Source organism: Carcharodon carcharias, chromosome 22 (assembly GCF_017639515.1).
Source record: "Carcharodon carcharias isolate sCarCar2 chromosome 22, sCarCar2.pri, whole genome shotgun sequence".
Taxonomy (NCBI): domain Eukaryota; kingdom Metazoa; phylum Chordata; class Chondrichthyes; order Lamniformes; family Lamnidae; genus Carcharodon; species Carcharodon carcharias.
This window is the reverse complement of record NC_054488.1, coordinates 31,562,316-31,575,962: the sequence shown is the minus strand read 5'-3', so window position 1 is coordinate 31,575,962 and position 13,647 is coordinate 31,562,316. Positions and strand designations below refer to the sequence as shown.

General features: G+C 40.9%; 1 protein-coding gene across 3 annotated transcripts in view; it reads left to right on the top strand.

Moving 5' to 3' along the window:
* The window catches only part of usp43a (ubiquitin specific peptidase 43a), a 603,671-nt gene that overhangs the window by 276,264 nt on the left and 313,760 nt on the right, over positions 1–13,647 (top strand). For all 3 annotated transcript variants that reach the window (XM_041217140.1, XM_041217139.1, XM_041217138.1), the window contains exon 4: positions 9,542–9,634. In XM_041217140.1, the coding sequence (XP_041073074.1) occupies positions 9,542–9,634 (93 nt within the window). The remainder of the gene's footprint in view (positions 1–9,541; positions 9,635–13,647) is intronic.

Below are 13,647 nucleotides of genomic sequence, written 5' to 3'. Positions count from 1 at the left end.
GCATCCACTCTCTCTACAGCCACCTCTTTCGATACATTGGGATGTAGATCATCAGGTCTGGGTTCCTGTGTGCATTGGAGGCTTTCAAACTCGTCCTAACATGACGGGTTTGAAAGCTTCCGATGCACACAGGGAACACCTGTGCGAGGACCCTTCTCAAGATGGTGGGCAGTGTGGGCCAGGCAGTGCAGCATCCACCTCAAGGAGAACGATCAGCCACAGCCTACATCTTCTTTGTGGTGATGTCAGTGGAACAACAAAATTTGTTATAGTGATGATATCGACAACTGCTTTAAGTATTTCCTTCATACAAACTTTTTCCTTTGCCTTCAATCAGCTTCCTACCAGGCTCTGAGGGAAATGAACACTGCAGCTGTCATACAATGAATATCTATTTGGTAAAGCATTTTTATATATATAACTATCACTACGAGTTTTAAATAAAGTTCCTAGCATAGTTTTTTTTTTCTCCCTAGTCATTTCAGCTTACTTCCTCTTGCCTCACTTCCTCATTTATCAAAGAGGATCAGCTTGAATAGGTCTTGGATCTCTCTCTGATCCTCCTCCAATGCCGTTCCATGATCAGAAATAAAGGAACCCATTTTGGTATGCAGTGGATAAAATCAACATGAAAGCAATGCAGGCAGCTGTATGAGAAGGAATATTTTGGACAGTATTTTTAGAGGAGATTGATTTATTGGTGGTAATATTTCTCAGTTCATAAGTTGGAAGATGTTGTCCTTGGAATACTGATTGCAATACTGTGTGCTGAGTGTCTTTTGAATACTGATAATATTTTGGCTTGCAAGGTTAATTGGCTTTCACCAATGGAGTAAGTATATTATTTGCAAATATTGTCTTACAACTGGAGAAACAGTGCGTTGCCATTTTTAACATTTATGAAATTTGTGACTTAAATCTTCAAGGTCTGAACATTTTTCAGCTATATAGGAAGCATTATCAAATTTTTTCTTAATCTACTACAGCTTTCATAACCATTAATAATCCTCACAGTGACTGTATCATTTATATGTTTCTGCACCCCCCCCCCAATCCTGCCAATGGTAAATCTTCCTCGAAGTTGATAGTATTAAGTTAGTATCCTCTTCAGTTTATTGTGTTGTCATTCTGTGGAACGAAGTGATGAACAATAACTGTCAGGATAATTTTCAGAGAAAGGAGCCAGAATGAAATAAGGAGACAATACACATGGGCTGGATGTGAGAGAATAACCAGGATTACAAAATAAAAAAGAACAAAAATCAGCCCATTGAGCAAAATTGCTGAAGGTGACGCACTTGGTATAAATGCAGGAGTCACCCAGGAATGGTACAGTCTACAGGTTTGTATAGAAACTGGGACTTGAGGATTTATTGATGTTCATTGTTTATAATTAAGGATGTGTTGTGAAAAATCTGGACTCACAGCAATACACATTTGTCATCGACATTTAAAAAAATGTATTTTTAATTTTTTTATTCTGAGGAATCAAAATTTGAACATGCTGCCTGTATCCCAGGGGGACATAGGACATACGAACATAGAAATCAGGAGCTGGAGTAGGCCATTCAGTCCTTTGAACCTGCTCCACCATTCATTATGACCTTGGCTTATCTGGTTATGTCTCAATGCCACTTTGCACCCCCCCCCACCCCCCTCCCCCGCCCAAATAACCCTCAGCTCCCTTGTCTATCAAAAATCTGTCTAACTCTACCTTGAATAAATTCAGTGATCCAGCCTCCACTGCTTTCTGGGGAAGAGAATTCCACAGACTAACCACCCTTTAAGAGAAAAAAAAATCTCCTCATCTCCATTTTAACCATAGGCCCCTTATTCTTAAATTATGTCCCCTGGTTCTAGACTCTCCCACAAGTGGAAACATCCTCCCAGTATCTACCCTATCACATTCACTCAGGATTGTATATGTTTCAATAAGATCACCTCTCATTCTTCTCAACTCCAATGGGTACAGGCCCAATCCTCCTTCATAAGACAAGAACCTCATCCCGAGGATGAGTTGAGTGAATCTTTTCTGAACTGCTAATGCAATTATATCTTTTCTTCAAATAAGAAAACCAGAACTGTACACAGTATTCCAGATGATGCTGTAGTAAGTTCCTAGTTTGGTATTCCATTCCATTTACAATAAATAAATACATTGCATTTGCTTTCCTAATCACTTGCTGTGCCTGCATACAAATCTTTTGTGATTTCATGTACTGGGATAACCAGGTCCCTCTGTACCATTGAGTTCTGCAACCTCCCTCCATGTAAATAGAATACTGCTTTTCTATCCTTCCTGCCAAAGTGGACAAGTTCACTTTTACCCATGTTATAATAACCTGCTCACTGATGCCCAGTTTGGGTTCTGCCAGGGTCATTCAGCTCTTGACCTCATTACAGCCTTGGTTCAAACTTGGATAAAAGAGCTGAACTCCCAAGGTGAGGTGAGTGGCTGCGCTTGACATCAAGGCCACATTTGACTGAGTGTGGCATCAAGGAGCCCTAGCAAAACTGGAGTCAATGGGAACTGGGGGGAAAACTCTCTGCTGGTTGGAGTCATACCTAGTACAAAGGAAGATGGCTGTGGTTGTTGGAGGCCAATCATCTCAGCTCCAGGACATCACTGCAGGAGTTCCTCAGGTAATGTCCTCAGCCCAGCCATCTTCAGCTATTTCATCAATGACCTTTCTTCCATCCTGAGGTCAGAAGTAGGTATGTTCGCTGATGATTGCGCAATGTTTAGCACCATCCGCGACTCCTCAGATACTGAAATGCAGCAAGATTTGGACAATATCTAGGCTTGGGCTGACGAGAGTATTCTTGGGCTGACAAGTAACATTCATGCCACACAAGTGCCAGGCAATGACCATCTCCAACAAGAGAGAATCTAACCATTGACCCTTGACATTCAATGGCGTTATCGTTACTGAAACCCCCACTATCAACATCCTGGGGGTTACCATTGACCAGAAACTGAACTGGACTAGCCATATAAATACTGTGGCTACAAGAGAAGGTCAGAGGTGAGGAATTATGCGATGTGTAGCCCACCTCCTGACTCTCCAAAGCCTGCCCACCATCAACAAGGCACAAGTCAGGAGTGTGATGGAATACTCCCCACTTGCCTGGACGAGTGCAGTTCTCACAACATTCAAGACGCTGGACACCATCCAGGACAAAGGGGCTTGACGACCACGTTGACACAATGGGCCAAAGGGCCTCTTTCAATGCTGGAAAACTCTGCCTCTATGACAAAGCAGCCTGCTTGATTGCCACCACTTACACAAACATTCACTCCTTCCACCACTGATGCATAGAAGCAGCAGTCTGTACAATCTACAAGATACACTGCAGGAATTCACCAAGGCTCCTGAGACAGCTCCTTCCAAACCCACGACCACTACCATCTAGAAGGACAAGGGCAGCAGATAGATGGGAACACCACCACCTGGAAGTTCCCCTCCAAACCACTCACCATCCTGACTTGGAACTATATCGCCGTTTCTTCACTGTCGCTGGGTCAAAATCCTGGAACTCCCTTCCTAACAGCACTGTGGGTGTATCTACACCACATGGACTACAGCGGTTTAAGAAGGGAGCTCACCACCACCTTCTCAAGGGCAAATAGGGATTGGCAATAAATGCTGGCCCAGCCAGCGAAGCCCACATCCCATGAATGAATGAAAAAATACTTCATCTGCCAAATCTTTGTCCACTCACTTAACCTGCCAAAACACTTTGCAGACTCTCTACCTCCTCTTGACAACTTAACTTTCCTACCTATCTTGGTGTCCATCAGCAAATTTAGCTACCATACATCATCTCTTCATCCAGATTGTAAATAGTTGAGGCCCCAGCACTGATCCCTGTGGTACTCCACTAGTTACAGCCTGCCAACCAGAAAAAAAATCCACTTATCCCTACTCTCTGCTTCCAGTTAGCCAATCAATCCTTTGTCCATGCCATAGGGGTGAATTAATCTGTAAGTTCCTCAACAGATTATGGAAGCTAAATTCGATGTTGGCATGAAAAGAAACATCCTGAGAGCTAGAAAGTGCATAACGTTAACCTGCACTTTGAATGATTCAAACTACGGTCCAGTTAGCTCACTAAAATGATTCCATCATAACCCCCTGCCTGTTAGCTGTTTTGTGTTGAGATTTTAGTCAGTAAAGGTCCATTTTACATTATATTTAGATTGAAGGAGAATATCACCAGCAGGAGTTCATGTGTCATCCCTGTTTTTAATTTGTTCTTTGGCTTTGTTCTATTAATGGGCAATTTTGGAAAAGGTACACATGTTAAAACATGTTTTGCATAGAAAAATGTTCCAAGGTACTTGACAAAGGTGTGAGGAGCTTCGGATGCTGAATTAAAGAAATAATGATTAAGAAGAGTAGTCAAAGAGATGGCTTTTAAGGAGGAGAGGGAATCCCAGAGACTGGGTGTGGCTGAAGATGCGGCAGTCAGACATGGAGAGATGCACAAGATTTGAAATATGGGGACTGGCAGTTCAGCATATTTATCAGTGTGCCTATGTTCTATCTTTTAAGGACCCTTTACATTGGTGTACTTTTAAATAGGTTTCCATGGAATCAGGTGTCCTTGAGCTGGCTCCAGCATTTTCCTGTTAAACACAATTGTTATATTTTAGATTTGGCAGCTTACTGAAACTGGGTGGAACAGCAGAAACACCAGGAGCCAGCTTCCAGAAAAAAGGATCCTGGAATACTTAGATAAAAGCACAATACTGCGGATGCTGGAAATGTAGAACAAAAACAAAAATACCTGGAAAAACTCAGCGGGTCTGACAGCATCTGCGGAGAGGGATACAGTTGAATTTTCGGGTCCATATGACCCTTCATCAGAACTAAGAAATATAGAAATGAGGTGAAATATAAGCTGATAGAGGGGGTTGGGACAGCTAGAGCTGGATAGGGGGCCAGTGATAGGTGGAGGCCAAGAAGAGACAAGTATATGGAGCACATTCCTTAGATAATACCACCACTGTCAACACCCCTTTGTCCTTTTGTCTATGACATCTTTGGCAGTCTCTTCTTGGCCTCCACCTATCACTGGCCCCCTATCCAGCTCTAGCTGTCCCATCCCCCTCTACCAGCTTATATTTCACTTCATTTCTATATTTCTTAGTTCTGATGAAGGGTCATACGGACTCGAAACTTCATCTGTATCCCTCTCTGCAGATGCTGTCAGACCTGCTGAGTTTTTCCAGGTATTTTTGTTTTTGTCCTGTAATGCTTAGAAGGCCAATAGAAAGATGCATTTAAGTCACTGTTGACAGCAGGAGACTTGGCATTGGCAGTCAATAGCACATATTGTACACAAAGGCAATCATACAGAGAGGAGTGCTCCACAATCCCTTGTTTGTTGTCTCAGTGCCATCCTTTTATTGCTGTGTGAACCTGTGTCCTTTATCTTATTTGACTGTCTCACAATGATTTAGTCATGTAGAAGGCCAACAATGAACCAACAATCCAAGTTATACCGATAGTGATCTTCAATCTGACTGGATATATTTAAGCTATTGGCCCAGTGCCCTGAATTGGAAACTGACACTCCCTTGAAAATTACATTGAGCACCATTTTTCTGATATAAGCCTTCTAGTAGCTACATAAAAGCTGGATAGAGATTGTGTGGACAAAGTTTGAGAAGACCTGATCAGTGAACCAGTACAACATGAATTATGATGACTGGAACATTTGCAGTTGTGCAGTCACGGCATTCAGCTTTATGAACACTGTAATTTCACAAAGTGATACATTACTTGACAGACATTACTGTTTGACATCAAAAATTTATGTTTTAGATTTACTATAATTATTCCATTTTGACTGTGAAGTAATGATTATTTTTCTACTAAACATCTTTGTTGCTTTGAAATATCAATTGAATTTGTACACTGTAACCTTAAAATAGACTTTAAATTGAATGTTTATAATTCATTATGATTGTAGTGGTGGTTACAAAAAACAGAAATTAAAGCTTACTGCAGTGAAATTACTTTCCACAATCCTATTTTCTGTCATTATCTGCTCTCTAATGAATTTTTGTTGTTCAAAACCCTTTCCCAATGCATATCTTTGTACTGTAATGCGTCATAATGGAACCAGTTTCAAACCTTACAATTTGAGTAATTTGAAATTAACATAAAAACATATTGTACAGTCTTCAAACCCAAACTAATGCCATGTTTATATTTTAAGTTGCAAACCAGATTGTTTCACATAGAAACCATCCTATCAAGTTTTGTAATTGATGTTTAAAAACTTTATCTAGTTGCCCAGAAGTTAACAAGTAATTGTTCCTTCAGATCTCTTTTGGTCAGTGATGTGTTCATGCATTCCCACATTGCAACCTCCAGTTATCTTGAAAAGCGCTATATAAATGCAAGTCTTTCTTTCAATTGTATTGTCATAATTTGCAGTTAACCTGTAGATCTTATGCTGATGACGATGCAGGCAAATATAAAGTTGCAACAAGATGCTGGCAGCAAGGTCCCTTGATTACATATTGGTGGTACTTTGACTTTTAGATGCACTGACCTGGTGCAGCACATCAACATGCTTAGGCCATTTTGCAGAACAAGCACCAATTCTTTATGTTCCCTTTATGTTTTCTCTCTTTCTCCACCCCTGCCCCATTTTTTGATTTTAGAACCAGGATATGTAGCTCTGACAAAAGAACCCAGTTGCAGTGACTCTGCCAATAATTGCTTTTGTTTTCAACAGTGACGTATAACTTCACTTTGACTCTATCATTTGAAGCTTTTTTTTTTGACTGTTATCATGATTAAGTCTGTGTTTTATTTTTGTCTTTCGTTATAGCAGATTTCACATTCTGTGGAGAAATGTTTTCGTTCTGGCATTGTAATTACTTCCTACTTTATGCATTGTCCTTTCGGAACACCACAATGAAGTAATGTTGTAGGCCAGTAAAGATTATGTGAACCACTTTGTGAATCATGACTCAACCAAATTTCCAAAACTACTCGATCCAGAATTACCTCAAAAGAGACATATGTCATCAGTTGTGACAAGTCTTAATGTATAATTATATTATCACTGCATAGTTGCAGCTGTAAGAAAACTGACTTTTAAGTAAGGTTCTATAGCACCAGATCCAGATCTTCCAATATTTGGAGTACTCTTAAAGGTTGAAGGCTCAGCCAAATGCTGAAGCAATGGCGTGTGATCAAAATTCCAGGGGACTCAGGAGGCCTTCAATTCCTCAGAAAGTTTGGATTGCTGCAAACAAAACAAACCAGAAACAGAATTCTAAGCTTAAGCATAGATTGCATTAAAAATTTGACCATTGGTAAGAAACTAGGGTTGATATAGTGGCCTGCTGATCTACTGTTTGCACCCATTTAGCTAACAGCTTTCCCAATAGGCCAGGGTTATAAAGACTAGTCATCAACAAGCTGTTTAATGAGTTTGTATGTAGCAGATGGAAAGATTTCAATGACTAACTCATATTGAGCCTTGAATATATCCCTCAGCATTTCAAATAAGTTAACCAAAAATTGGCACTGAGCTATTAAAAAAAGAGATATGAGGAGGACTGAGGGGGTTGCTGTTTCTGATTTGACAGATATCTTCCACGCATAATAAACAAAGGAGGCCTACATCTCCTATTACAAAGTGTCCTATTAGAACTACTTAAATAAAAAACTAAACTTTATATATCCCTAATTTCCATGGAAACTCAATCTGAGTGAATTTCCATGGAAATTCAATCTGAGTGACATGTGTTTGAAGAGTTCAGTCCATTTCCTGTCAATCATCTCAGGATTATATTGGTAGCCCTGGTGACTGAGAATAACATTGTAAAGAGGTCATTTGGGCCATCATGCCTCTCCTAGCTCTTTAAAGGAGCTATCAAATTAGTCCCATTCCCCCTGTCTTGCCCTGTAGTCCTGCAGATTTCTCTTTTTCAATTATATGTCTTGACTTCCAAACAGATGAGACAAAAGCACCAAGTAACACATTTATTCCCCTAGCTTCTAGGGCTTTTGCTCACAAAGGGCCTCAGACAGGCTATGGTTCAATTAGCATTAATCATTTTCTTGACTTGATTATGACTCCATCTTGAGGACACATTTAAGTAAATCTAAGGGTATTCCCAAAAGGAAAAACCAGAAAAACTTGGAAATGAAGGGTACCAATAAAACTTGTCTGAACTGATCTTGTATACATTTTGATATGAAACACACAAATTAGGAGCAGGAGCAGGCCATTGGGCCCCTCGACCCTGCCCCAGCATTCAATAAGAACATAAAATTAGGCCATGATCTAATTTTAACCTCAACTTCACCTTCCTGCCTACCTTCTGATAGTCTTTCACTCCCTTACTTATCAAGAATCTATCTACCTCAGCCTTAAAGATATTCAAGGACTCTGCCTCAACCACATTTTGAGCAAGAGAATTCCAAAGTCTCATAACCCTCAGAGAAAAAATTTCTCCTCATCTCTGTATTAAATGGGCAAGCCCTTATTTTTAAACAGTGACTCCCAAGTTCAACTTTCGCCCACAAGAGGAAACATCTTTTCTACATCCACCCTGTCAAAACCCTTCAGGATCATACATGCTTCAGTCAAGTCACCTCTTTCTAAACTCCAGCAGCTATAAGCCTAGCCTGTCCAGCCTTTCCTCATAAGACAACCCACCCATTGTAGATATTAATGTAGTAAACTTTCTCTAAACTGCCTCCAATGCATTTACGTCTTTCCTTAAATAGGGAGACTAATACTGTACACAGTACCCCAGATGTGGTCTCACCAATGCCCTGTATAAATGAAGCATAACCTCCCTACTCTTGTATTCAATTTCCCTTGCAATAAATAATAATATTGTATTAGTTTTGCTAATTACTTGCTGCACCTGCATACCAACCTTTTGTGATTTATGCACTAGGACACCCAAGATCCCTTTGTATCTCAGAACTTTAGTATTACTGATTTTTACTGGGATTTGACTATTGTGAACTGTATTTTCCTCTGAGTTATCACGTAAAGTAGTAGGGAAGAGGGCTTTAAGGACACAATCTTTGCTCTTCAAGTAGATCCTAAAGTACTAGATTGTTTTGGCAGAGAAGAGTGAAACTAGAAAATGATCTGGTGCTGGATGGCTAAACTGATTGTGTACCAATTGTGCACAAGCCTTTACCCCTTGGATTTGGGGCAAAGATGAGGACTATATGGAGGGAATGAGTGTGACTAAGGGTAGAGGTGAGGGAGCAGTTGATCAAATAAAGCAGCTGCAAAAATGTGTAAGTGACTCCAAAGAAACACATGTTTTTCCATCTTTAATATCAACCTAAGTTTTGTTTGAAGTGTCATCAGAAATAGTGCTGTCACCTTATTTGCTTATTTGCAACAGGCTGCTAAAATAAATGCACAGATAGTACAGTTGACAATAATGCTGTTATCATTCTGAAAGCCAGGAGCTATAACATATCTGAATGTTTACAACCTGAACATTTGAGTTTTATTAACTGTTCTTGTTTTTCTCCATTAGGTCATCTTTAACTTGTCCTCACTGCCTTAAGCAAAGCAACACATTTGATCCATTCTTGTGTGTCTCCTTGCCCATCCCTCTCCGCCAGACCAGGTATGTTTACTGACATCATCTGCAAATAGTTTGTTCATTTTATGAACATTTGTATGTGAGGTGGTGGAGATGAACACAGCCTACATAATCCTGCATATTTTATATTCTCTAATAGCCCATAGTATTTTTCACATTGATCCACCTTTGTTCTACTAATAATCTGCATAAACACTTTATGTTGAATATTGTTGGCAAGTTGTTAGGATGCGTGTTTGATGTGCAAAAGGTTGCAATTGCTATTATTGCAAGTGGTTCTATTACAATGGAGTTACTAATGCAGTGCAACCTACTTCATTTATATTGGAGGATTCATTTCATAGCGTGGACCAACAAACAAACATTCCATATTTGTAATTTTGTTACCTGATTAACTAAAATAATCAGTTATTTACAGGTTGAGATTTACAATTTTACTTTGGGCTGCTCGATCTGCCCTGACACCTAGAAAGAAAATAATTTGCATATATAGATATTGCCCTTCACATCCCTTGAATGTCCTGTGGCCTTAACTCAGCAACTCATTCATACACAGCAACAGTTTTATTTCCATTATTCTTTCATGGGATTTTGGTGTTGCTGGCAAGGCCAGCATTTATTGTCTATCCCTAATTGCCCTCAACCTGAGTAGCTTATGGGGCCATTTCAGAGGACAGTTAAGAGTCAACTACATTGCTGTGGGTCTCGAGTCACTTGTAGGCCAGATCAGGTCAGGACAGCAAATTTCTTTCCTCAAAGGGCATTAGTGAACCGGATTGTTTTTATGATAAGTGATAGTTTCATGGTCACCATTACTGTGACTAGGCCGGGATTTTCAGCCCCGCCATGGCAGGTTTCCCCGCAGTGGATGTGGTGAGCCATCCAAACCTCTGTTGACTTCGGTGGGGCCAGAAGATTTCGCCCTGGCTTTCAATTCCAGAATTTAAGTTCCACCAGCTGCCATGGTGGGATTTGAACCTGTGTACTTGGAGTATTAACCTGGGTCAGTGAATCCATTGACATTACCATTACACCGCCATCTTCCCAAATGAGGTGAATGGCTAGTTAATCTGTTTTGATGGTACAGTAAGCCCTCACTTAAAGTCGTAGTTGCATTCCTGAAAATCGTGACTTTAAGAGAAACGACTTTAATCGAATCACATTTCTCACTAAAACCAATGTAAAAGCTGTTAGTTAGGATCTGTAGGACCTTCTTCATCTGAAAATAAAAAATAAACATTATACTTTGTATGTTGAAATATTTTACATGGTTAAATTCCTATATTGGTGAATGAAATAACTTTTAAAATAAATTTAAAAATATAAAAGAAAAATGGTAACTTCCTACTTACAGCACCTCCTGCTTGCTGTCGATCTTGCTTCCTGAACCTCCCGCTCACTGCACATCCCGCTTGGTGACTCTCCTGGTTGTTGCGGACACTTCCTCCCACCTATTCTCCTGTTCGCTGCCTCTCGCGCTCCCTAATCCACTCTCTTCCTGCCGACACTCTGACTTGCACTCTGCTGCTCTCTGACTCATCCTCTTGCTGATCCTTATTCTCACTGAATCTCCTGCTCATTGACTCTCCCACTCACTGGCACCCTCTCCTGAACCCTCACTGTGAGCGAGGGCTCTGGAGATGAGTGACAAGAGGCAGGAGGAGGAGCAGCTCATAACGTGGGTTCAGGATGGGGAAATAGCGAGTGGGAGCATTTTTAAAAAAGACATGGATTATAACAGCACCAGATTGGCACTTCTGCAACTTTGGGACCCGCACTTCCACAACTCCGGAGCTCCGGCTTCAGATCGGATCTGGATTGGGACCTTGAGCGGCAATGCAGGTTCAGGAAAGGACAGTGATGACCGTGAGAGTCGAGAAGCTGGGGTTCAGCGAGTACAAGGATTGGCGAGAGGGTGGGTCAGAGAACGGGAGAGCCTGTAAGTCTGAGGGTGGGCAAGAAGATAGATCAGGGGACTGGAAAGGCTGCTCCAAAATGGCGTCAATCAGGTCTGACGGCCCTACATCAGACTGGCAGGAAATAACTTTAAAATGAATCTTGCAATGCTAAAGGAGAATTCAGGCCCCATTAACTGGCTGATGTTGAAGTGAAACAACTTCAAACAGGGCAACGTTAAACCAGGACATGTTGCATTAGTTGAGGAATGAATGTTTGCCAGGGTACTGGGAGAACTGCCTACCAAAAGTGCAATGAGGATTTTCACAGACAGAAAGGGCCTTCCCTAACCGCTCATGCAACAGTACAGGGCTCCCTCAATATTATTAATCTAGATTATGTGCTCAAGGGCTGCAATGACTTTCAATTAGTTTGAACCCCAAACCTGTGACCCATAGACAAGAGCTGCTGCTCAGCCAAGCTGGTATAGAACTGTATAGGTCTTTGATTAGGAAGCTGTACAGTCAACACCTACTGTTTGGCTTAGCTGGCATGTTTTAGAAAATAATGGTGACCTTTCCTGCAAATGGCAGCATTTATATTTGCTGCTGGCGGATTTTCTGCCTCTAAAAATAATACTGAAAAGCAGCTGTTTTGATTGGCCTCATAGGCCTTGCTTCATTCATATTATAGTACCTACTTGCTGAAAGTACTCCTTGAATAAAATATAGATTCAATCAATTCAATGCCTTTTTTGGTGAGGTCCATAGTTCAGGTTTAAGAAGCACAAAACTGCTAGACAATATTAAACTAGTCAGGAAAAGGAAGATATTCTATTTCTTATTCTGATACTAATTCTCATCAACTGCACCAGCTGAGGAAGATTCTGCATGAATTCATAAGACTAGCATGAAACATTACTTTTCTACACAAATGATCAGTCCTCTTCTCGCCTACACGCTAAAGCACAAACATAGTAATACTAGATCTTCAACTCCTCTGGGTTAAGGGCACAGATGTCAGTCATGTTCCTCAGGGGAATTCTGAGAGTACACTTGGTCAGACTAGTGTCTATTAAGACCAGATTCTCTGATGAGAATGTTCATTACTCTATTTGGATTATATAATTGATTCTGTCATAAGTGGTGTGAGGTTGACTTAGCAATAATGCACAAAGGAGCACATGCACCCAGAAAGCTGTTTCTCTTTGGCTGCTGGTAGCCTAAGGTCCCGAAGATGGTTTTAATACCTCATGTGGCATTGTGACATATTTAATATACAGGGGTGCCTCTGAACTTGGTGTATTGGTGAAGGTGTGTTTCTCATTGTCCCCTCTAGAATAAATGAAGTATCAGATGTTTGTATTTGAACTCATTCATTTGCACTGTGGAGGTTTGGTGGTCTTTCTGTCTGACAAAAACTTCCTTTTTTCCTTTATCTTCTCCTTTAAGCCCCTTGACATTGATGTTAAGTTAAAGTTTTAAGTATGTTAGGGGCTTTTACTTTTTCTGTTTATTCCAGGATGCTAGTTTATAGCATAAAAAATATATTCCACAATTAATGCAGCAGTATATTGCCTAAAGTTTCATGACAAAAAAAAACAAATAATTATGTCAATCCTGGGTGGTTTTAGTCACTGTAATACAAGGTTTGTATTGCAAGCTTCATGTAGCCTGGGATCTTCTTCACAGCTCTTATGCTGCTACTGTGCATTGGTGGTGGAGGGACTGAATGTTTGTGGATGGGGTGCCAATCAAGTGGGTTGCTTTGTCCTGGATGGTATCAACCTTCTTGAATGTTTTTGGAGCTGCATTCATCCGGGCAAGTGGCGAGTATTCCATCACCCTCCTGACTTGTGCCTTGTAGATGGTGGACAGTCTTTGGGGAGTCAGGAGGTGAGTTACTCACTGTAGGATTCCTAGCCTCTGACCTGCTTTTGTAGCCCAGTTCAGTTTCTGCTCAACGTTAACCCCCAGGATATTGACAGTGCAGTGGGTATGCGATGCCTTTTGAAAATTCAATCACCGACCTTGAAGCCATTGAACACCTTTAGCACCGCAGCCAGGTTCCCAGGGCTGGACTCTGGGAATTGGCCTCCCTGGTCACCTGCTGCCTTTACCTTCAGAGGGTGCTCCCTGACA